Here is a 26152-nt window from a genome sequence, read left to right as displayed (position 1 = left end):
GGACAAAATAGGGGAATAAATTGATTTAAAACCGTTTAAAAAATTAAGGAAGAATAATAAAACATTTGGACATATTTATATATGCATACATATGCTATTTTGAAGGGTATTTTGCATATTGAAAATATATAGGGAAAAATTGGGTATCAACAGCTGCCCCTCTTTACCGGAGAAGGATAAAAGAGTTGTCGGGTAAAGATATGATGGCCAATTTTGACCGAACGAAATGGTTTGAAGAAGATAGGCCGCACCCTGGCTTCTGAGCTGCCTACATATCCCTGGTTTTACAGGAATCATGCCATATGTAGTTCAAGATCCGTCGGTGGGGAATGCCGATGGAGACCTTCCAAGAATGGACGCAATATCCAGAACAGGGTGAGTGGGCGGCTTGTGAGAATGGTTAAGGTTTGATATGCCTACGGGAACTGGAGCGGAATCTCTCCTATCGGGATGGTCGTTGCTCGTCGGTTTACCTGCAATTAGAAATAATACAAGCGTATACTGTGCATAAATTTAAACATGATGCAAATTCCCGTCGAACCATGAATGTTGTCTTCGGACGGTTAGGATGACGTCCTTTAGACCATGACGTCCTGGGCTATGAAGCGTACAGTAAAGGATTCGTAGGCCATGAAATGATACTCTCGGGCTATGAGGATGGTGCCTCCAAACCATGATGCCCTTCAATAATGATATGCAAAAGATTAAAAAGGGATCCTCAAGCCATGACATGGTGTTCTCGGGGTATGAAGATGGTGCCTCCGAACGATGATGCTTTTGGATAATTTGGCGACCTTTCAGCCCATGAGATGCAGTATTTGGCGATCTTTCAACCCATGAGATGCAGTATGAGGTGATTTTTTAGCCATGCAGATGTAGTATGGGGCGATCCTTCGACCATGCAGATGCAGTATGGGGAGATCTTTCATCCCATGAGATGCAGTACATGACGCGGACAAGATAGAGCTTAGTCTTGCAAATTGAAGGGCAGAGCTTAGACCGTAAGAGAAACAAATTAAACGATGCTTGAGATAGTGCTTAGTTTCGAAGGAAATTGGAGGCAGAGCTTAGCCTCGGAAGGCAGAATGATAGCCTTATGCAATACAAAAATGCAGATGGAGGTAGAGCTTAATCTCGGAAGGCAGAATGATAGCCTTATGCAATGCAAAAATGCATATGGAGGTAGAGCTTAACCTCGGAAGGCAGAATAGTAGCCTTATGCAATGCAAAAATGCAGATGGAGGTAGAGCTTAACCTCGAAAGGCAGAATGGTAGCCTTATGCAATGCAAAAATGCAGATGGAGGTAGAGCTTAACCTCGGAAGGTAGAATGGTAGCCTTATGCAATGCAGATGGAGACATCGTTTAGTCTCGGAAGGCAGAATGATAGCCTTATGCAATGCAAAAATGCAGATGGAGACAGCATTTAGTCTTGGAAGGTAGGATGGTAGCCGTATGCAATGTAGATGGAGACAGCGTTTCGTCTCAGAAGGCAGAATGGTAGCCTTATGCAATGCAGATGGGGATAGCGTTTAGTCTCTGAAGGCAGAATGGTAGCCTTATGCAATGCAAATGGAGACAGCGTTTAGTCTCGGAAGGCAGAATAGTAGCCTTATGCAATGCAAAAATGCAGATGGAGGTAGAGCTTAACCTCGGAAGGCAGAATGGTAGGCTTATGCAATGCAAAAATGTAGATGGAGGTAGAGCTTAACCTCGGAAGGCAAAATGGTAGCCTTATGCAATGCAAAAATGCATATGGAGACAGCGTTTAGTCTTGGAAGGCAGAATGGTAGCCTTATGCAATGCAAATGCAGATGGAGACAACGTTTAGTCTCGGAAGGCAGAATGGTAGCCTTATGCAATGCAAAAATGCAGATGGAGGTAGAGCTTAACCTCGGAAGGCAGAATGGTAGCCTTATGCAAGAATAAAATGGCAAATGGTAGTAGAGTTTTCTTAGCTAATAGCAGATTGCAGCATTGTCATTGCTGGGGACATTGTGACATGCGGAATATCACTGGTGTGTGTGGATAGCAAATGTTAGTAAGTGCAACGGTTCTAAGAGTTGTATTCTTGTTAATGTTTGTTCCATGGGTGTATAGTATGTTTGATGATCTCGCAATCTAAGTGCATGCATCCAAAGAAAAATCGTGAGTTTTGTAAAGGGGGAGGTTGGTTCGTATCCCCGCTAGGTTTGTTTGACCTACTCGGCTTTGATATGGTGATATTGTATGTATCATTTGGGTAGCGTTGCTAAACAAGGCAGTTTCAATAATAAACATGCATGATTTTGTAAAAAATATGACATAAATGTATAATTGAAAAAGCTTTTAGATGAACCGACGACTGTGATGTGGTTCAGGACATTGCAGCCTCTCTTTCCACGGAATTTTGAGGGTCCTCAAAATTCTGCCCCAGTTTGATGGGTTGATGCTTCTGACTGTTGCTTGAGACGATCGGCTAAAATTACTTCGGCATTTTGAGGGTCCTCCTCAAAATTCTGCCCCAGTTTCCAATTGCGGGGGAAAATGAGAATTTTATTGAATTGTGACCGAACCCATAGGGCTGCCTACGTATCCCCTCTTAAACGGGAATCAGGTCAAGCGTAGTTCAATTTACATCATATAAGGGAGGCATAAAGATTACACATAGTAACGCTTGACTGCATCTGAATTAGTCGGCTTTGGCCAGACTTCTCCGTCCATTTCTGTAAGTATGAGGGCTCCTCCTATCAGAACCCGGTGAACCATGTATGGACCCTTCCAGTTGGGAGAGAACTTCCCTTTGGCTTCATCTTGATGTGGAAAAATTTTCTATAACACCAGCTGCCCCGGTGTGAATTGTCTCGGCTTGACTCTTTTGTTGAAGGCTCTAGACATTCTATTCTAATAGAGTTGACCATGGTAGACTGCATTCATTCTCTTTCTGTCGAAAAGGGCTAGTTTCTCACAACAACTTTTCACCCATTTTGCGTCGTTGAGCTCAGCTTCTTGTATGATCCTTAGGGAAGGAATTTCTACCTCAGCGGGAATGACATCCTCTGTACCATAAACCAGTATATAAGGGGTTGCCCCGGTTGATGTGCGGACTGTGGTGCGATACCCCAATAGAGCAAATGATAACTTCTCGTACCACTGTTTATGCTTCTCTATCATTTTCCTCAGTATCTTCTTGATATTCTTATTGGCGGCTTCTATAGCTCCATTTATTTGAGGCTTGTAGGCTGTGGAATTCTTGTGTTTGATCTTGAAAGTTTCACACATAGCTTTCATCAAGTCGCTGTTGAGGTTGGAGCCATTATCAGTAATGATTGACTCTGGAATCCCGAATCTACAAACAATGCGGCCGCGGACAAATTCTGCCACGACTTTCTTAGTTACTGCTCTATAAGATGCTGCTTCGACCCATTTGGTGAAATAATAGATTGCTACTAGGATAATCCTGTGTTCGTTGGAAGAGGCAGGCTCAATTAGTCCAATAACATCCATTCCCCAAGCGATGAACGACCATGGTGAGCTTGTTGCATTAAGCTCATTTAGAGGTACCTTTATCATGTCCGCATGTATCTGACAGCGATGGCATTTCCGGATATACTGGATGCAATCTATTTCCATAGTCATCCAAAAGTAACCAGCCCGGAGTATTTTCTTTGCTAAGACAAAACCGTTCATATGTGGACCGCAGGTCCCAGCATAAATTTTCTCTAGTAGCTTGGATGCTTCTTTTGCATCGACACACCTTAGTAATCCCAAATCGGGAGTCCTCCTATACACGATTCCTCCATTGTGAAAGAAGTTGTTGGACAATCTCTGAAGTGTGCGCTTTTGAGTAGGATTTGCAAGCTTTGGGTACTCTCCTTTTGCCAAATATTTCTTGATATCATGAAACCAGGGCTTTCCATCTGCTTCCTCTTCGACATGGGCATAATAAGCTGGCTGATCATGGATCTTTACTGGAATGGGATCAATGAAATTCTTGTTCGGATGTTGTATCATAGATGACAGGGTAGCCAATGCGTCAGCGAACTCATTCTGAATTCTGGGAACATGTTGGAATTCCGTCTTTGTGAACCTTTTCCTCAGTTCCTATACATGATGAAAATACGGGAGTATCTTGGAGTTCTTGGTTGCCCATTCTTCTCGTACCTGATGTATAAGTAGGTCTGAATCTCCAATTACTAGCAACTCTTGAACATTCATGTCAATGGCCATTTTGAGCCCTAGATGCAGGCTTCATACTCGGCCATGTTGTTGGTGCACGAGAACCTGAGTTTGGCGGACACCGAATAATGCTGACTGGTTTCCGATACTAGGACTGCTCCTATGCCAACTCCTTTGAAATTTGCTGCTCCATCGAAAAATATTCTCCAACCGTCATAGGATTCTGCAATATCTTCTCCTATGAATGATACCTCTTCATCAGGAAAATACATTTTCAGGGGTTCGTATTCTCCATCTACGGGATTCTCAGCAAGGTGGTCTACCAGGTTTTGTCCCTTGATCGCTTTCTGATTTACGTAGACCATGTCGAACTCACTCAATAGGATTTGCCACTTGGCTAGCTTGCCAATGGGCATGGGCTTCTGAAAGATGCATTTTAAAGGATCCTTCCTTGATATGAGATACGTAGTATAGGCACAGAAGTAGTGCCTCAGCTTCTGAGCTACCCAGGTCAAAGCACAACAGGTGCGCTCTAACAGAGAATATTGGGACTCGTACGAGGTGAACTTCTTACTGAGGTAATTGATGGCATGTTCTTTCCTCCCCGTTTCATCATGCTTCCCTAGAACGCAATCGAAAGCTCCATCCAATAATGCAAGGTAGAGTAATAGGGTCTACCTGGCTTGGGCGGGACCAAAACTGGTGGTGTTGACAGGTACTCCTTAATTCTGTCGAAGGCCCTTTGGCAGTCATCAGTCCATTTGGTAGCGGCGTCCTTCTTCAACATCTTAAAGATTGGCTCACAAATAACCGTAGACTGTGCTATGAATCGGCTGATGTGATTGAGCCTTCCCAAGAAGCTCATCACATCTTTCTTGTTCTTTGGTAGTGGCAATTCTTGAATAGCTTTGACTTTTGATGGATCCAGTTCTATTCCTCAGTGACTTACAATAAACCCAAGTAATTTCCCAGCCGGAACCCCAAATGCGCATTTTGCGGGGTTCAGATTCAGGTTGTACCTCCGCAATCTATTGAAGAACTTCCTCAAATCTTCTATGTGATCCGTGGCCTTCTTGGACTTGATGATGATATCATCCACATATACATCAATCTCCTGTGTATCATATCATGGAAAATGGTGGTCATGGCCCTCATGCAGGTGGCCCCTACATTCTTCAGACCGAACGACATCATCTTTAATAGTACATTCCCCACGGCGTAATGAAAGCCATTTTCTTAGCATTTTCTTCATTCATCCAGATCTAATAATAACCCCCGAAACAATCTACAAATGACTACAGCTCGTGCTGGTGCAATTGTCAATCAGGATGTGTATGTTCGGTAAAGGGAAGTCGTCTTTCGGACTGGCCCGGTTGAGATCCCGATAGTCGACACAGACTCTGACCTTCCCATCCTTCTTTGGCACTGGCACGATGTTGCTAGCCATGTCGGGTATTCTACTACCCTGAGAACCTTAGCTTTGACTTGCTTAGTGACTTCTTCCTTAATTTCCAAACTCATATCAGGCTTGAACTTTCTGAGCTTTTGCTTTACCGGAGGACATTTCGGATCGGTTGGCAGTTTGAGAGCCACAATAGACGTACTCAGACTAGTCATGTCATCATACGACCAAGCGAATATGTCCTCATATTCCTTTAGAAATTCTGTGTATTCCTTCTTTTTTTACGGCGGTAAGTGGACGTTGATTCGTGTTTCCTTGACATTTTCTTCATTTCCCAAGTTAACAATTTCTGTCTCGTCCAGGTTAGACTTGGGTCTGTTCTCAAAGTTCTCAACTTCTTTGACAATCTTATCTGGTATGTCATCTTCCTCTGAATCAATGTCCGTTTGTTGCATTATCTCATTGCATGTCACAGTCATTGGTTCATCAAGATAAGTAATAGTAATGCTATATAGTAAAGTAATGAGAGAAAAATAACAATGAGTGTTGATTCATAAGAAAAGTCAAAATGCTTTGATAAATTGCATAAATGTTTTGGACATTGAAGATCTTATTACGGGAATCAAAAATGCGAAAAGAAAATCATTTATTAAATAAAAACAGTGCATGGTGCTTGTTTTAGCCTTGCTACCCCGAGGCTCGTCGGTCTCTGGTTGTCTTGATAGTCTAGTTATTGAGGCGTGCCCCTCTGCTCATAGCCTGTATGGAAGGGTCGTCCTCCCCCTCCTCCTCCTCGAGAACAACACAACAGTCCATGTCATTGTCTTCCATGAACAAGTTCTTCACCGCGGCCAGTGCTTCTTCTTTCTTTGACCCATAAACAATGTCGGCCTGCTAAAAAGTCTGCTCCAAATATGGTATTGGCTGCTCTAGTGGATAGTAAGGACCACGCCATGGTGGCGACCAATTGTTGAATTCTTCCTAGGTGTACTCATATCCTAAGCCGAAAGTGGTGCCATGTTTCTTGAGCTTTATGGCTTAGCGATTCCTTGGAGGTTCTTTCCCAACCCCTTGCCAGGTTCGTACCCACTCCAGTTCTGTATACTCTCGATTTTGTTATCCCACCATTTATCTTTGTCAACATCATTTACCCTTTCAATGTGGTGGTGAGTCTCTCCACCTAACTTCCTTCTTCCTTCGATTGCCAGAATGGTCTGGCGACTGTATATAAGGTTGCTACCATCGACGTGAATGATCACCTCTTTATGATTCCATTTGAATTTTACTTCCTGATGCAGTGTTGATGTTACGGCCCCAACAGCATGAATCCACAGCCCTCCCAATAGCAGGTTGTAAGATTCCGGCACGTTTATCACTTTGAAGTCGACATCAAACCATATTGGTCCCATTTGCAAGCATAGGACAATCTCACCAATGGTGGACCTATGAGAACCATCGAAGGCTTTCACATTAATTGCTCCATCCTTTATCTCGTGCAGTCCTTTACCCAACTTCTTGAGTGTTACCAGTGGACAAATGTTGAGACCGGAACCTCCATCGATCAGGATTTTGGTGATAAAATAGTCCTCACATTGCACAGTGATGTGCAGTGCCTTGTTGTGCCCCAAACCTTCAGGTGGCAGCTCGTCCTCATGAAAGGTAATCTTATGGCTCTCCAACACTTGTCCAACCATGTTGGCCATCTCCCCGCCAGTGATGTTTCTTGGTACGTATGCTTCACTCAGCACCTTTAGCAGAGCATTCTTGTGTGCCTCAGAATTTTGTAGCAAAGCAAGAATGGAGATTTGTGTTGGTGTTTTGTTCAACTGGTCGATGACCGAGTATTCCTTGGCTTGTATCTTTCTCCAAAGATCGTCTGGACCTGTCTCAATGATGGGTGGCTGGTTAGAGGCCTGCTTGCTTGACTCAGCTAGATGTTCAGGGGTATAGACTCTACCAGTTCTTGTCATACCCTGTGCTGCAACAGTCTCTTCGAACTTGACCTTGCCTTTCCTCCTTGCATCGGTTGTATAGTCCCAGGGTACAACCTTTGTGTGGAATAGTGTCATAGTCGACATCTCTATTGGGATTGGCGTGGTTACCCTTACTCCGAACGAAGCATGTGCCTTGGGTGGTAAAATTGCTACTTCAAACGGTGTGGGTGCATTTGCCGGAGACACGAATTCGACCTCAATTGGTGTTGGTGTCTTTGTAGACGATGTTGCTTCAAACTCGAGTGGTACAGACATATTTACTTCAGCGTCCCTGGATGGTTGAATCTAGACTATGATTGGATTAAGAGTAACTATTGGCTTTTTTAGGTCATCACCTTCTGCGATCAACCCGATTGACCCATCGGGATCCCAATCATCCTCTATTTCAATCATGTGGACACCTCCACCTTTGTGGTCTGGCAGAGGGTTGTTGCGAACATTTGGAGCGGGTTCCTTTGCCATAATAATCTTATTATCAATTAAAGTTTGGATCTTGTCTTTCAAGGAACGACATTCGTCGATGGTGTGTCATTTCATGCCAGAGTGGTATGCACAGGATTTGTTTGGGTTAACCCACTGAGAATGGTTCTCAGGAGTTGTAGTAGGGATAAGGGTGACATAATCAGCAGCTTTGAGTCTCGCGTACAACTGGCCGATGGGTTTAGCGATGGTTGTATATTGTTTTGGATGTCTGCGATCAAAATTAGGTCGAGGTCTAGGGAAATATTGGCGTGCAGGGGGTGATTGATAATGGGATGGTTGAGAGTTATAGGTTTGGTAGACATGAGCCGGTTGGGAGTACCTGGGTGAAATAGGTTGATATGTAGGAGGTGGAGGTGATTGATAAGTTGATGGCGGAGCTTGGTATGAGGGTAAGGGTGCTTGGTAATTCAGAGTTGGTTGGTATGTGAGTGGAGGTGTTGGGTAAGTTTGGTATTTGAGGGGGGATTTGGTTCTCTATGCAACTATTACGGCCCCTACGTCCCTTTTCTTGGACACACCACCAGACTACAAGGCCTTATTTGTAGCTTGTAAGGCCTCGAAGTTTGTAACCATTCCGCTTTTGATACCCTCTTCAATCATTTCACCCAGTTTGATAATGTCAGAGAATTTGTGGCTCTCGATCTTCATTAGTCGTTCATAATATTGTGGGTCCTGAGCCCGGACAAAGAATTTGTTCATTTGTTCCTCCTCTAAGGCAGGTCTGACCTTAGCAGCTTCGGACATCCAGCGAGTAGCATACTCGCGAAATGTTTCTGTAGGCTTCTTCTTTAGATTCTGAATATAGAACACATCTAGCGCATTCTCTATGTTAAACCTGAACCTGTCCATAAAGTCAAACACCATGCTTACCTAGCTTGACCACTTCTTTGGATCTTGGCTGATGTACCAGGACAACGCATCTCCTTTCAGACTCCTCATGAGCATCTTCATGCGAATTCTCTCGTCTTTCCTACTCCAACCAGCTTGTCGCACTATGTCCTTAAATGGACCCTTTGATAACCTATACCATCAAACATTTCGAACTTCGGAGGTTTGTACCCCTCGGGCAGTTCGACATCGGGCTGTATGTAAAGATCTTCATAGTTCAGCCCCTCAATTCCCTTGCTTCCTTCAACGCCTTGAATCTGGCTAGTCAACTTCTTAAGTTCCTCAACCAAGTTCCTGATGAGCAGGTCTTTTTCATAAGACTCGGGTGTGCTTGAGATAGGTTGGGTGGAGTGTGGCATGGTCTCCACGTAGATAGGGGTGTTATGGTGGGTGTGAAAGTGGTCATTTGTGGAGCTTTGGATTTCTGGAATGAGTGGTGGAGTGTTGTTTGGGGTATGACAGGTGTTACATTGGGTCTTTGGTGGAATAGTGTGAAGAGTGGGATGATTTTTCTTTGGGATGTTTTGAGGCAGTGTAGGGTTTTGAGTATTGGGAAAGGTGATATCTAGGGTGCTGAAGGAAAATGACAAGCTTGCCAAATTCCGAACTTGATCGAGCTCTTCTTGGAATTTCAACAGCTTTTGTTCAAGTTGGGATACATTCTCCTTAGGAACCTGAGTACCATGGCCATTAGTGGCCTCTACCCGTTCAATCGGATTCTCCATTCTGACGTTGTTCAAATCTTCCATTTTTCCTTTGTTCTTGTTTTTGATAGGACTAAGAAGATGAGTGGGTGGAGGGCCTCTAGATCTCGTGGAATAGGATGATGTTGCCAGAGTGCACGAACTAACCTTTGGGGAGGGGAATAATAAAAACAAAAACAAAGAATAAAACAAAAGGTAACCAAGTTAGTGAGGATCATAAAAAGTATTGCAGTATTTAAACACATAGTGCCGTAATTTAAATCGTGTCCTAATTTGGGGACCTCTTTGTGCCTGAGGTAGGCCTAGCGACAAATTATTTTGGAGAACTTAGAATGCTAAATGCCTCATTTTATTGATAGAAATAGACGAATCCTAAATCAACACTAAATAAACAAGAAGTAAAAGTCACTAATGGCCATGGCCTTATTACATTTATAAAATGAAAAGATAAACTCCTATCTATTTGGTCCTAGAAGGACCTTCCTCAAGTTGAATGTTCTCGTTGATCAAATCCTCCAGTTCGCGTAGGTTCACTAGTAAAAATGCCTTTGCCAAATATTCTCCTTCATTTCCCTCAGCGTTCTGGCAATCGGCGACTCTCTTCCTCACCTTTCCTTCCAATTCCAACAAGTTGTATTCTAGATATTCCAGCTTTTCGCTGGATTTGGCGGCCCTCTCTTTACACTCATTGCTTTGGTCGTTTGATGGAAGACTCCTCCACCAGTCTAGCAAGAGTGGGGGTGTGCAACCATACCGAAGTTGGGGACCTCCTTCTTCATTTTCTGCAAAACAAAAGGGTTAAGACCATACCCCCACCAGACTTGACTGTTTAATATCAATAATTAGCATGAAGCATTTAGTTCTCCAAATAAATGCACAGAATGTTGTGGTGTCCGTTTGGGCTCAGGGAAACCCGATGGACTTTGGACAAGGCTATCTTAAAGGATCATTATATGTACAACATAACTGATCTAGCTAGGTTTGACCATGATGCATGCATAATTTGAACAGAGTAAGGTTTCTATAGGGATTTAGACTGGTACCCTTGAGCGGACAAATCAAGAGGAAAGGCATGGAACCGTCGACTGCACCGCTGATCGACTAGTTTTACTGCAAATATGCCTTTTCGAATTTAGGGGGGTAATAATATAGGAAGAGCGCAACCACTCATTTTAAGCGTTGTTATGGTATTTGTTTGGCACCAATGGAGTATGATATTGAGCATTATTATGCAATAATTAAAACATGTTGGCACGTATTTACACGTTAACAAAGCGATAAATACAACAGTTTCATAATTTAAAGCGGTAATAAAGGAAAGAAACAAGAAGACATGTCAGTTTTACAGTTGAAAAGGATATTAAATGCTTAAAAGAATTAAACAAGTAATTGCACATAAAGAAGTATAAATTCACAAGACAATCTGAAGTGGTAAAAGCCTAAGAGTCCCCAGCGGAGTCGCCATGCTGTCACGCCCCCTTTTTCCCTCTTTGCATCGGAAAATCGGGTTTATGACATTTTTGGGTGTAGGACAACTCATTCCTTTTGGGAACTAGGTTTTGCATTTGAAGAGTCGCCACCTAATGAGTTAAGGTGCATTATGACACCTATAAAGTTCATTTCTAAGTTTGTTTGATAACCAGATATGGGATAAGAGCTTGAAATTATCCTAAGGGGTGTTAGGCCCTCCTCAAGATCCACTAGTGTGGTTCCTGGCCAGACAGTTTTGTAAATTTGTACAATTAGCAAATAGACAGGTATAGGCTTAAGTAGAAGGGGATTTAGGTTTGAACACATAAGGGTTTGAAAGAACAATTACTAAAGGCGAATTTTGAAATGGAGTTACATTTTTTACAAATACTTGAAAATATAAAAGGAGAGAGGAGTCCTAGGTTTATTTATAATATGGATCACATCAATGCGATACCCGGTATGACACTCCTCATAAAAGGGGATACACATGGTATTAGCGCACCGGTCATCATATCCATATCTACCCTTCCCACCCCGTTAAGGTATTAAAGCGCGGATTGGTCTCGACCTCTATTGCATGCTATTACCCGTCCCATTCCTATCAGTCCCAAAGGAATTGAGGACTACTATTCCTATAAGAGGGAGGATTTTAGGATGACTCTTAGGTTTTAAAGTTAAAAGACTAAGGCGACATTCAAAACACATAGGACTGCATATTAGGGGAAAGCATGTAAGCAACCAAAACGCTCATGTATACCTCCTCAAGTAAAGCACATAAGTAGCATGACTCAAACACATTTAGGGTCAGAATTTAAAAATACTAAGACAGGAGAAGTTTAGTTGTTGAAGAAGACCAGTTTATTACATAACTCAGATAAGAAGTCTGAATCAGGCTTGCCTGCTGGTTGTAGCAGTTACTAATTAACAAAGGCGGATTCAGTTTTGTTGTTATCACTTAAGGCTTACCTAAGTGTGTCGATGATATCCTATAAGCATGATATTTATTACTAATTCAGAATGTAGCAAAGTAGTAACAATTTTAAACGAGCGATTTAGGGATCCTATATGCATGCTTTCTAAACCGTATTAATAAAAAGAGTAGGTTGTTTAAGACTGATTCAGAACAGTACGAGTCAAACTAATTTTAAACTAAACTGGTTTTAGATCCTATAGGCATGATCTCTATTATTGCTGATTTTTAATCCCTATAGACATGATATCTAGTTGAACGTGAAACGAAGCAAGCATGATTTACTTGAAATTCCTATAGGCATGGTTTCTATGAAAATACTAATTTCAACCTTATAAACATGATGTTTGATTATAGCCGTTTAGATCCTATAGGCATGGTGTCTAAGTGTGGTAATAAAATATGCAGAATTTAAAACAGGTCCTATAGGCAGGTTATCTAGATGTAGAATTAAAACATGCAGAATTTAAAGAAACAGATCCTATAAGCATGTTCTCTACCCTTCTAATAGCTAAACATGCATAATTACCCATTCCTTTTTCACTAACCAGCCCCCAATATTTGTTACAAATTATTACAGACCAAATACTGAATTATATCAGAACAGTGTAAAACAAGATGTTACAACCATAGGAAGCCTGATTCTTGACTTCCTCTATGAGTTATGGAATCAACCACCTCAAGCACCACTTGTCAAAGCCTTTCTTAGACCTGGGTGTGTCAAAGTTCCCTAAGGGTCTCAAAGGACCCCGGGAAGTGCTTACACCCAGGTTTGCATAACCAGATAGAGGTGAGTGCAACATGGAAGGGCCAGCCCTTATGCGTCCAAATTCAGAGGGAGCTCATGGGTTCCAAGGCAAGGATCACACAAGAGGGGCAAAACCTAAGTTCTAAGAGTGTAGTGGAAGTGCAGAAACAGAGATTTATTTTAAGACTGGATTAAGAGTAGTAAGGGGTAAGGGTGATTTGAAAACAGTAGTAATAAAACTTAAATTACACAGAATCAGTAATTGTACAAAGGGGGTCAGGGTTTTAGGAATACATTGCATGAAGCATATGACCCGAGGAAGGGTCAGGTTTTGACATGCACAGTAATAGCTGATGCTGGCATGCCCACAAACCAGCTAGAGAACACAAACACAAAGAGGGGATATGAGGTTTGGGATTCATACACATAGGGGAGCATTAATTAAAAGAGGCAGGGAACATATTTCATATGCTAGTAATGTAACTTGATTGCAGAAACATAAGCAAAGTAGACAAGAATAAGAGAAGTTGGGACAATTAAAGAAACATGTTGTTGTTGATGCTTGAAGATTAACTAGGACATACCAGTAAGAAGCAAAATGTAGAAAGAAAAAGTAAGCAAATTTCCACAGTCTAGCCTTGGATTCAGCCAGCTAGGCAAAGCAGTAGCACAAGGAGTAGTAGAGAAAAGAGAGAGAGTTTTGAGTGACGTGTGTGTTATGAACTCAGATGGTTCGTTTGTTGTTTGAAAGAAAAGAAAGTGGGTATTTATAATTCTGAAAACAGGTGAAGAATAAGGTAATAAGTAAAGCCTTAACACAAATATAGAAACAATCACAAGTCAGAATCAATTACATAAGTGATTACCTTTAATTAAGGAATCACTGATTAACGGGTAGTAACAAGTTCAAATAAAAAAAGAAATCAGTTTGATTACTGCCATATAAGGGATATAAAAGCATGCAGTGAACAATTAAGTCTGAGTACAAAAATATGCTTATTTTTGGAAAGGATTCAGCAAGGTAAAACATCATAGTAAAGGGAAAGGAATCAATTAATTTTAAATAGGTGAGTGAAATCAGGGCTCATATAAGAAAAGCTTTTCAAATCAGTCACAAAATCAAGGTCAATCAAGGAAGAAACATGCTTTTGTACTTTAGTATATAAATAGAGTGAACAGAAACATCAGACATGTGAGGCCAAGCATATTGGCAAAAGAAACAGCATATGTGACGACCCGGCCAGTCGTCTCATGAGTTACCGCTCTGTTCCCCCCCCCCCATTTATACTTCTTTATGCTTCGTTATCCATGTTTAGTGGTATCGGGTTAGTCGGATCGAATCCAAAAAGGATTTGGCAAGGTTTGAGACACTTAGTCTCTTTTGAGGAAGCTTAAGTTGGAAAAGTCAACCGGATATTGACTTATGTGTTAGAGGGCTCGGATGTGAGTTCCGAGGGTTTGGTTAGTTTTGGGAGGTTATTTATGACTTAGGAGCATGATCAGAATGAGTTTTGAAGGTTCGGAGTAGATTTAGGCTTGAATTGGCAAAGTTGATATTTTGGCGATTTTCGGTTGGTAGGCGAGATTTTGATATAGGGGTCAAAATGGAATTTTGAGAGTTGCAATAGCTTCGTTGGGTCATTTGGGATGTGTGTGCAAATTTTCAGGTCATTCGGACGTGGTTTGGTTGGGTTTTTGATCAAAAGCGGAATTCGGAAGATTTTAGAAAGTTTGGCTTGAATCCGATGTGTTTTGAGTGATTTGATGTTGTTTGAGGTGTTTTGATGATTGGACCAAGTTTGAATAAGGTTTTAGGATATTTTTATGCCTTTGGTTGAGGTCTCGGGTGAGTTTCGAGGGGTTGAACGAATCATTTTGGAGTTAAGAAAATTGCAGGTTCAGCTATTGCAGGTTTTTACTCTTCGCGTTCGCGAGCAGACCCTCGCATTCGCGAAGAGTCAGTGGAAGTCAGCGGAATGTTGGCCTTCACGTTCGCAAGAAGGGCTTCACGTTCGTGGAGGGCTGGGAAGTGAAGCATCGCGTTCGCGAGAAGGGCTTCACATTCGCGTAGAAGAATTGGGTCAGCCGGGTTAGCATGCATCGCGTTCGCGAGAGGCATTGTCGTGTTCGCGTAGGTTTGAGAAGCTGAAGCATCGCATTCGCAATGGTAGGTTCGCGTTCACGAACGAGAGTTTTGGTCAGCGGAATTTTTGTGCTTCACGAACACGAGGCTTTGACCGCATTCACGAAGAAGGAAATTGGGCTTGGGTAGAAAGTTTTTAAACTCGTCTTGTCCGCGATTTTGGGGCTTATTTCCTCCATAGTTTGTCATTTTGGGAGATTTTTGAAGGATATTGAAGAGGGATTCAAGGGTAATCATTGGGAGGTAAGATTATCGGACTTAAAACTCGATTATTATGTGAATTCCACCTAGAAAATCATGGAGATTAAGCTAAAAATTAAAGAACTAGGGCTTGGAAATTTGGACTTTTGTTTGGGGATTTGGAGGACCATTTGGGGTTGGATTTGAGAACTTTTGATATGTATGAACTCGTGGGAAGATAAGGAATCTAATGGTGTAAAAATTTCTAAATTTTGAGATGTGGGCCCAGGGGTCGGGTTTTGGTAATTTCGGGATTTGTGCCCTTTATTGATTGTTTTCGCTTGGGTTTCGTCCCCTTTGCATATTTTGACGTCCTCATTCTGATTTTGGATAGATTCGACGCGAGTGGAGGCCGATTCGAGGGGCAAAGGCATCGCGAGCTAGAGATTTAGCCGATTCGAGGTGAGTAATGATGGTAAATGATGTTCTGAGGGTTTGAAACCCCGGATTGCACATCGTAGTGCTATATTGAGGTGAGGCACATGCTTGATGACGAGCGTGGAGTCGTGCACTATTGGGGATTGTGACTTGGTTCATCCCAATTGATGATTTTGCCGCATATTTGATTGAAAACTATTTGCTATCATCATTATTTGGGTTGAATACCATATTTGGGCCTAGTGCCAACTATTTGAACCCTTCTGGACTTTTTATTGGTATGTCCTCACTGTTTTGACTTTCTTACTTAAACTCAGTCATGTTATTTTTCCACTGTTTTCGTACTCAGCCATGTTTACTCAATTTTAAGACTTAAATGATATTTTAAATGATGTTTGGGTTGAGAAACACTATTTTACTATTGCCCGAGGGGCTTGTGAGAATTTTTGACTGAGTAAGGCCTAGGGCCTATGTTGTGAGGAAACACTGATATTGATTTGAGGCCGAGGGCCTGAGATATGTACGCCACAAGGTGGCTTGATTGATATGAGGTCGATGGCCTAGTTTTGATGCCACGAGATGGCTTGTTATTGTACTTGGGCCGTAAGGGACCCCTCTAGGAGTCTGTACACCCCTAGTGAGCGCGGGTACCCATTGTGATGTGAGATTGAGCCCGAGGGGCTGGTATTGTTCTAAGATGATGCCCGAGGGGCGGATTTGTGGATATTGTGCCCGAGGGGCGAATTTCTATTTGTTACTTTACCTTACTACCTATCAATTACTTGTTTACTTGTTGAAAGAGGATTTTACTTGACTTTTCACTGGCTTACTGTTTTTAAATGATTTTACTGCTTCATTATAGAATGTCGTTTGCCTTACGTGTTTTCTTACTTTCAGTTGTTATTTACATTTGTTACTCACTGAGTTGGAGTGCTCACTTTACTCCCAGCATCCCTGTGTGCAGATTCAGGTGTTGCTGATCCTGCCAGTGCGAGTTGAGAGCTCCCGGCGGACATTCGGAGTTCACGAGGTAGCTGTTTGACGTCCGCAGACCCGTGTTTCTCCCTCTTTATCATTTCTATCTCATATCAGATTTTTGTACTAGTTGTAGACCTTTTAGACTTGTATTAGGTTTTATAGATGCTCATGACTAGTGACACCCCGGTTAGGGCTGTGTCGGGTTGTACTTCCGCACTTACTTGCTATTATTCGCTACTTAGTATCATTAAATCATGTTTTAAACTGTTTTCATGTTGTTTAACTGTTTTAAAAAGTGAATTGGGTTTAATTGGCTGACCTTGTCTTCACAAGAGGCGTCATCACGACCGGGTTCGGGGTTAGGGTCGTGACAAAGCATAGCATTCGGTAGTGAACAAAGTTAGATAGTCAAGGCTCACATGTATAGCCAAAGTGAAGAAGAGATTCAAAACAAGTACAGGTCTCACAGTAACAAGTGAAGAAACCTTTTGAGAAATCAGGGTTTCAACAATGGTCGAGTTTAAAAGATGGTAAAACTAAGAATCAGATGAATCACATAAAGAAAAAAAGAGTCTGAAACAAGGAACCTTAAATCGAGTCAAGTATTCAAACAAACAATCTTAGACCCAAAGACCTAGGGTTTTCAACAATAATCGAGTTTAAAAGATGGTAAAACAAATAAGTCAAACAAGAACGAGGAACTTAATCGAACCAGTACACAAAACAAACAATTTCAAAGCTCGAAAGAGACCAAAAAGAATTAAGGTTTTCAATATGCTGACTCAGATTGAAGAACAACATGAGCAAAACATAGTAGAATCACAAACAACAGTAAAAATCGGAGAAGAGATCTTTTGAAAAACTTAAAAGAAAACCTTAACGAAAAGTCGTTTTGAAAGGAAAGTTGAAGAACTTTCGAGAAAAACACTTAAAACATTCATAGCAAGTATAGATCTAAAGTAGGTCTGAAAGAAAATTAAAAGATCTTAAAGATTAGGGTTTCGAAAAACCCAGAAGAGGTGAGAAAGGCCTTGAAAGTTTCCGATCTAACTAGGAAAGTCAAGGATTTGCCTTAAAAGGCCATGTATGGCCGGAGAAAATCCATAAACAACAGTCGAGCAAGGACTGGAACCAATTCCTTTGAGGACTGGCCATGAAACCATAAAAACAAACACCCAAGAGCCATAGGAGGCCATTACACATCTCCAATGGCCATGTGAGGCCATGGATTAGGCGGGGTTTAGGGTGGATTAGGGTTGGGATAGATGGCAGCGGTTAGGGTTCATAAGGTTTCAGAGAGAGTTGAGAGAGAAAAGGGATTCAGAGGCGGCAGTTGATGAGAAATGAAGTAGGGTAAGGGGTTGTTCGGGGTTAAAAAAGGTAATGGGTAACGGTGGTCATTGATCTAAATGATCAACGACTGGGATTAAAGAGGTTAGGGAATCTGGGTTGGGTCATTTAAATGGGTTAGGGGTTAGGTTTAAACGAAATTGGATCTGATTTGGGGTTTAATTTAGGGTACAATTGAAATGCAATTGGACTATTGTTTAAATAGCCAATTTTCCCATTTTAAAATTATAAAAAATAGTAAATTAATTTCTGGAAACAAATTAAAAGCATTAAAATGACTTATAATATATAATTAACCATTTAAAAATACTGGACTTAATTTTTATGAATATAAACGCAATTAAATCTTAAAACTGGCTGATATTGCGATTATATGCAATTTAGCTTTGAAAATACTAAATAAGTTTGTAAAAATATGCAAAAATTACCTTAGCTATATTTAACATAAATATAAAATTCCAATAAAGGAATTACCAAAATAATAATTTTGGAAATAATTATTGGGTTTTTATGGACAAAATAGGGGAATAAATTGATTTAAAACGCTTTAAAAAATAAAGGAAGAATAATAAAACATTTGGACATACTTATATATGCATATATATGCTATTTTGAAGGGTATTTTGCATATTTAAAATATATAGGGGAAAAATTGGGTATCAACACTACTTAGCAAGTTTGTGTAACCACATCACGGGATAATTTAGAAAAAAGGAAGAATATCCGGAATCCCTCCATGATTGATGAAACATGTAATGTTAGTGTTTATATTACGTTTTTCAGTCTGCATATTATTTTTACATTTTCTTATTTACACATTTAGATTTCAGATATATCATATTATTTACGATTTAGTTGTCTTTGTGACGTTTATGGTTATGCACAAGTTATTACTACAGTAGTCATTGATTGTGAGCTTTTAACCCCAGCATATGTAGTTCAGAAGGAAAAAGACATGCTTCATCCAACTCCTGTTTCTGAAAAAGGTAGGGCTACGGATTTACACTGATCATTTATGTTTCTATGTTTACTATGCACAAATATGTAATTGAAAATTATCTTGAACTAGGCTCAACATTAGGAACTGCAAATGAATCATGTGCTTTAACCTCTAGAACAGTTACAACTAAAGGTTCGTATCACCATCACCCTTAGCTGATTTTATCATTTTTTTGGTCTGTGTCTCTTAAAGTTATTTGAAATATGCAGGCCGTCTAAGGAACAAAAAACTACGATTAATATTAATCAACTACGTTCTAATTATGTTCTGTTAAAAAGGGTTCCAAATTGTAAATTCTGTCATGCGAAAAAATTTGAGTATGAACCCCCTGGATTTTGTTGTAGTAGTGGTACAGTAAAGTTATCCTCTCATCAAATGCCAGCTAAACTGAGAAATATATATATGTGAAACAACACAGAATCCAAGCACTTTCGAACGTACATTAGAACATATAATAATCTGTTTGCCTTTACGTCACTTGGTGTCAATTATTGCAAAGATTTAGCTAAGAGAAACCGTGGTATCTATACATTCAGGGTTCAAGGACAGATGTATCACTTGATAGATGATTTATATCCCATAGAAAGAGGGCTGAGAAATTTGCAACTCTACTTTTATGATAATGCAAATGAGCTTGAAAATAGAATGGTTTGTTCAGATAAACTAAATGAATCAACAGTGAAGGAACTGATGGACATACTAAAGGATAATCCATACTCGATGTTTCTGCGATCCTTAACAGACATGTCGAACTTGCAAAACTTTCATATAGCACTAAAATGTGACGCTGGATTGGATCAACGTGTATATAATGTGCCTACTACTACTGAAATTGCAGCAATATGGGTTGATGAAAATGATGGTTCTGCTATTCATGCACCACATCTTCAAATTTATACTCACAGTGATAGGACACAAAGAGTGAACGATTATTTTGGGTGTTATGACCCTTTACAGTACCCGCTGTTATTTCCACATGGTCAAAGCGGGTGGCATTGTGGTATTAAAAAGCTCCCCAAACCAGAAAATATTCCTGGGAGTCGCACTCTTGAATTTGAACAATTGCCGAATATAAAAAAATTCACCTTTGTTGATGGATATCTTGATATGGAAGCTCAAAATTTGCAAAAAGGAAAACACAAAAGAGATGTTGTTTCAGTTCGTGAATACTACTATTATAAACTTCAGATGAGGAACGATGATGAAGATGAAATTTTGCATACCGGAAGGTTATTCCAACAGTATTCAGTTGATGAATATATAAAATTGGAGACACAAAGGTTGGACTTTGTTTCGTTCAATCAAGATTTGTTCAGAATGGGTATACTGCAAGGACTTCTTGTTATTTTAAGACTTGGCGAACGAGATGCTTCCAATGTTGGAAAATAAACATTTCTGCCAAATTCTTTCATAGGAGGTCTTAGTGATATGCGTTAACGTTATATGGATGTTATTGCATTAGTGCAACGTTCTGGGAAACCTGATTTATTTATAACTATGACATGTAACCCATCTTGGACGGAAATAAAAGAATAACTATGGTCAACTGACGAGGCACAAAATAGACTTGATTTGATTACTCGAGTGTTCAGGGCTAAAATAGAAGAGCTGGAGACAGATATATTAAAACAAAATATCTTCAGAAAAGTTGTTGCTTTTATGTACACTGTGGAGTTTCAGAAACGAGGTTTACCCCATGCTCATTTTCTCATTATACTAGGTAATGAGCACAAACTGTTGACAGCAGAAGCATACGATGATATAATTAGAGCAGAGTTATCAAATGGTAAGACAGAACCAGATTTGCGTAAGCTTGTCATTAAGCATATGATGCATGGTCCTTGTAGTAGTTTAGATCCATCAAATTCTTGCATGAAAAAAAAGGGTTACTGCAAGTTCAAATATCCAAAAATGTTTGTCGATCAAACATCGAAATGAAATGATTCTTATCCAGTTTACAAAAGACGAAATACAGGGGAAGTTGTAAAAGTAAGAGAACAATATTTAGATAACTCTTGGGTTGTTCCTTACAATCCTTATTTACTTGGGAAATTCAACTGTCACATAAATGTTGAAGTGTGCTCTGACATCAAAGTCGTGAAATATCTCTACAAATACATTTGTAAAGGACATGACAAAATTATATTTTTTGTACAAAATAACGATACAGACATAGAGATAGATGAGGTCAAAGAATATCGATCTACTAGATGGGTATCACCTCCGGAAGCTGTATGGCATCTCTTTAGTTTTCCTATAAGCGAAATGCCTCCCAGCGTTTATCGTTTTCAGCTACATCTTGAAGGTCAACAATTTGTTTCTTTTAAGAGCAACGCGGATATACATACAATTGTGAATAATCCGATGATCCAAAAAACAATGTTAACTGAATTCTTCTACATGAATGATACCGATGAAGATGCTAAAGAGCTCAACTTATTGTACAAAGAATTTCCTGAATACTTCATGTGATCCTCAAGTGACAAATTTTGGGCACGTAGACAAAAACGTTGTGCTGTTGGTCGTATTGTGACATGTCATCCAATAGAAGGAGAACGATATTATCTTAGATTATTACTAATGCATGTGCAAGGACCGAAGTTATATAAGGATCTTTTGACAGTAAATGGAGAGCCTTGTAGTGCTTTTAGAGAGTTTGTAGAAAAAAGAGGATTACTACACTGTGATAATAGCTTGATAGAGTGTATGTTTGAGGCCGCAAGTTACCAAATGTCATATTGTTTGCGACGTTTATTTGCTACATTATTGGTGTATTGTGGTCCTGGCAACCCTAGAAAATTATGGGAACAATTTGAAGAATCGATGATTGAAGACTATAAAGTGTTACAAACTATTGAAAGAAGAGAAATTCGATATCAAGCTCTGAACCATATCAATGATATTTTACATTCCACGGGTCATGATGTAAATGAGTATGAACTTATCTCAGAAACTATCAGGCCTTCTACGGCAGCAAAAGAGGCAAAAGAGATTCATTTTGAAAGATCTATTATTGTTAGCGAAGATGACGTATTGTTGCATAGGAAATTAAACAAAAATCAATTGATTGCATATAATGTGATTACTGAAAGGATATTTTCGAATAAATCAGGTGCGTTTTTCATAGATGGTCCAGGAGGAATAGGGAAAACTTTTTTGTATCGTGCTTTATTAGTAATTGTACGATCCATGTGATATATAGCTTTGGCAACAACTACTTCTGGTGTTGCTGCTTCTATTTTCTCGGGAGGACGTACTGCATATTCACGTTTCAAAATTCCTATTGACATCGATGAAAATGCCAGTTGTAACATTAGCAAAGAAAGCGCACTTGCAGGTTTAATCCGAGATGCAAAATTGATTGTATGGGATGAGGTATCTATGGCTAAAAAAAGAATGTTGAAAGTTTTTGATCTACTCTTAAAAGATCTGATGGATACAAATGCATTATTTGGCGGAAAAGTTGTTGTTTTAGGAGGTGACTTCAGACAAACTCTTCTTGTTGTGCACTATGGAAAAAAAGAAGATTTCATCAATGAAAGTTTATTATATTCTAGCATTTGGAATGAACTTGAAAAATTAAAATTATCTGAGAATATGAGAGCAAAAACAGATCCTGCATTTTGTGATTATTTGTTAAGAATTGGAAATGGACAAGAACGAGTCAATTCAGCAAACAAGATTGAAATTCTAGATTCTTTGATTATTCCTTACACAAAAAGAATCCCTCGATAAACTATTCACAGCCACATATTCAAATTTGTATTCGTTATGCTCTAATTCATCTTGTACAGATTCCAGTGTGATCTTGACAACAAAAAATGATTTTCGTCGATGAAATTAGTGACATGTTTATTGATCGATTTTAGTGGAAAATCAAAAATATTTATTGGCACCGATGAAGCTATTGAATTTAATAACCAAACACAATTTGAAGACTTACTACACACTTTAAATCCTCCTGGTTTACCCCCTTACAAATTATCTATGAAAGAGAATTGTCCAATTATATTATTGCGAAATTTAAATCCATGTGAAGGTTTATGTAATGGCACGCGATTGACTTGCTGTAATTTTAAAAGCCATGTTATTAGCGCTAAGATTACGACATGTGATTTCAAAAATATGCACGTGTTTATACCAAGAATTCCATTATTATCATCACATGATGAAAATATGCTTGTACAATTTAAAAGAACGCAATTTCCCATTAGATTATGCTTTGCTATGACAATAAATATAAGGCCAGACTTTAGATTTCGTTGCAATTTATTTGCGGGAACATGTATTTTTATATAGTCAACTTTACGTTGCCTTATCGAGGGCAAAGAGTTCAAGCTGTGTGAAATTGTTAATCCGACCGTCTACGCCAAGTAGCGATGACGATCATTCTACCTCTAATGTAGTATACGACAAAATTATTTAGAAGGCAATCCTTTGAGTTACAGGTTGTCATATTTTTTCTTTGTATTCTCCTATATCCTCTTTCTCATTGTTGCTTTGCATAGATAAAGTATCAAACATGCTAATTCAATTATTTCTTCGTGAATTGTGATTTTCAATTCACTGGTAATGAATATGGTATAGCGAAACTTTTTATTATGTAGCTGCATTTTTACATTCAGTTTAATGATATTCCCTCCTCCGGTGGATTAATGTAAAAAATATGCTAATGTATTCCCCCTCATAGAATAGTCTATCTCTCATTAAGTAGTCTTGATGTGTTAGATTTTTGAAGACTTAGTTATATTTCAAACTGGTACCCTTCTTGTGCTTTTACTTTGTCTTCCACATTTTCTCCGAGCAAGTAAATAACATTTTCATAACCTTTAGTGACTCAAATTGGTTCAGAACCTTATAATTTATATTTGCAGGTTAACGCTGTCCTGGTAGGAAATTGCAACTCTTTTCATGATCAAAAAGTTTTCACCACAACTATGTAGCTCATAGAAGTGCGTTTATTTTTACAGGCAAAATGTTCCTTGAATCACAAGTTATAGAGGTTTCATGGCATATTGACGATGCATCTAGTGGTGGAGCCACCTTATCCAAAGGGGTGTCAGTTGACACCCCTTCGTCCGGAAAATTATACTGTGTTGTTTGGTAATTGTTATTTTATATACATATATTACTATATGTTGACTCTCCTTGACTTCTTCTGTGTGTTTACTTTTTATATTTTGACACTTCTTAGTAAAAATTCTGGCTCTGCCACTGGATGCATCGTTACGAAAACGGTCAAATTATAGATCGTGTTTGGATTGACAAAACTAAGGGAAATTTTTCTACATCCATATCAAATGCCACCTACGTGGACCTGAAGGTAATATTAGCTTGGCTCAGACCATTTCTTGAAAATAATTTGACATTCTTTAGCTAATAATCAGTTCTTTCTGGAGTGTTATGTGGATATTTTTTACATTATCATCGTGTAATTAAGAAGTTTTACATGCCATTTGAGATTATAGCATTGGAAGTGCTCACTATAGCAATAACATGATTTTCTTCTGTAACTTTCTAGAAACAGACGCAAAACATGAGTAATATATAATATTTCAAAAGTCTATATTGGTGGATTTATTTAGTTTCAAAAGTTCATTTCTTGGAAATTATTTAACATACTTTAGCTAATAATCAGTTCTTCCGAAAGTGTTATATGGACATCTTTTGCATTATCATCGTCTCAGTAGAAAGCTTTATCTGCCATTTAATAAACTTTGGTAACATTAATTTTTGGTATGATCGGTCATTGGTCATTGGCAGCAAGAGAAAAAAAATATTACCATGAAACATTTCCCTTTTTTAAACTATGATAATCCAGTAGTAAAAGTTTTTCCCTCAAATGCAGGTGGGTAAGAACAACAAGGATATTAAATTTGAAGAAGAAACAGAGAAGCCAAGATAGATTCAGTTGAGAAAACACCAGGTATGCCTTGGTGATGTGCTTGTAGCGGAGAAAAGTTGGATGGTAGTACAAAAGATACATTGTTCATACTAGCAGTGAATCGAGTTCCATTTGGACCTTGACAGTTTCTGGAGCGATCACCTTTTGGACAGTTATTGACTCCTAGCCCAACAGTGAAGAATAGATTTTCGTCGATTTTCTTGGGCACCTCGAAAGCTGTAGCAGTGGTCGTGTCATTATATGCCGGTAAACATGGGAAAATTATATTAGTCTTGGCACAATTAGAAGAACAAGAAGCTGTCTTGTACTCAAGGACGGCTGTGGTTGTGGTATTATCAAAGGGTACGCCTTGAGCACTTGCATAGGGACGTGCTACCATGTAATATTTGGCTGGTGGCTAATCGGGTTTGATCAGGACATTAGTAGTCTGACCTGGTCCGAGCATAAGGACTAATGCTGTGAAAGGTTTAACATAAGAGGCATCTACTCCAATAACAATAAGCTTATGGTTGGCCACATTAAAGAAAAGTTGTTGATTGAGTGTAGCATTAATAACTCGAAGGAGGTTCGTTTCATCAGCGTCCACATGCACTATGGTGGTATCTGCATTAACATGATTTCTATGAAAACATATCCTAACAGGTAACATATGCAATCATAGATTACTGGTAGCATAACATTGTTAGGTGGAAATTAGTCTTTATACTATGTGTAAACTTCAAATATTTTGATATTAGAACTAACCTTTGCTTGAACACTTGTAGAGATCACTTGGTTGGCCATTGATGGTGTAAACATCATATATGTGGGAGTTAAAAATTTGCCAGCTGAACCTTCTTAGGAAGAATTCAGGCTTGGTTTAAAGAGTGGAATAATCCTTTATAATGTACTCAATAAAATTCATTCTGGAGTTGTTCCCAAGGTAATTTCAATAGAAGAAATCAACCAATCAATCAACTGCCCCTCGAATTTGGAGATTTGATCATTCAAAAAAGAAATTTGCAAGTTAGACCTATGTGTTAGCAGCCTTAAATTGTTGTTTTTTTAGAATTCTTATACCTCACACCAGCTAATTCAGATAGAGGCATATTGATAGTTGTTGCTATTGACTATTAGGTTAGATTTGTGAATAATAGGTTTTCTTGCCTTTTCGAAATGTATATAATTTGTATTAGTTATAGTTGTCAATGATCATGTGGGGAGGTTCTGTATCAATTGGCTCTGCGAATTTGATCTTTTCATGTCTCTGTGGTTCCAATTAGAGATCTGGAACTTGTGAGCAACTGGGATGTCTACTACTATCCATGTTTTCTTTCCTTTGTTTGTGGAAAAACTGCGA

General features: G+C 39.3%; 2 protein-coding genes across 2 annotated transcripts; one reads left to right on the top strand and one right to left on the bottom strand.

The window, feature by feature from the left end:
- Window positions 1–21488: 21488 nt before the first annotated feature.
- LOC107797882 (uncharacterized) lies at window positions 21489–22643 on the top strand. The gene is made up of 2 exons (XM_016620802.2): window positions 21489–22020; window positions 22111–22643. Exons 1-2 carry the CDS (start codon window positions 21489–21491, stop codon window positions 22641–22643), a joined length of 1065 nt encoding a protein of 354 aa, XP_016476288.2.
- A 2135-nt stretch (window positions 22644–24778) lies between these two features.
- Window positions 24779–25192, bottom strand: LOC107797881 (laccase-5-like). The gene has a single exon (XM_075224365.1). It carries the CDS (start codon window positions 25190–25192, stop codon window positions 24779–24781), a length of 414 nt encoding a protein of 137 aa, XP_075080466.1.
- Window positions 25193–26152: the final 960 nt, after the last annotated feature.

The sequence above is a fragment of the Nicotiana tabacum genome, chromosome 11 (assembly GCF_000715075.1).
Source record: "Nicotiana tabacum cultivar K326 chromosome 11, ASM71507v2, whole genome shotgun sequence".
Classification (NCBI taxonomy): Eukaryota; Viridiplantae; Streptophyta; class Magnoliopsida; order Solanales; family Solanaceae; genus Nicotiana; species Nicotiana tabacum.
This window is presented reverse-complemented; position numbering and strand designations above follow the sequence as displayed.

Excerpts from the sequence above, each read along its gene's own strand:
- LOC107797882 (XM_016620802.2), top strand. The coding sequence starts at position 21,489 with ATGCATGTGCAAGGACCGAAGTTATATAAGGATCTTTTGACAGTAAAT. Across the intron at positions 22,021-22,110 it reads GATATTTTCGAATAAATCAG|CTTTGGCAACAACTACTTCT; the intron begins GTGCGTTTTTCA and ends TGTGATATATAG.
- LOC107797881 (XM_075224365.1), bottom strand. The coding sequence starts at position 25,192 with ATGGTAGCACGTCCCTATGCAAGTGCTCAAGGCGTACCCTTTGATAAT.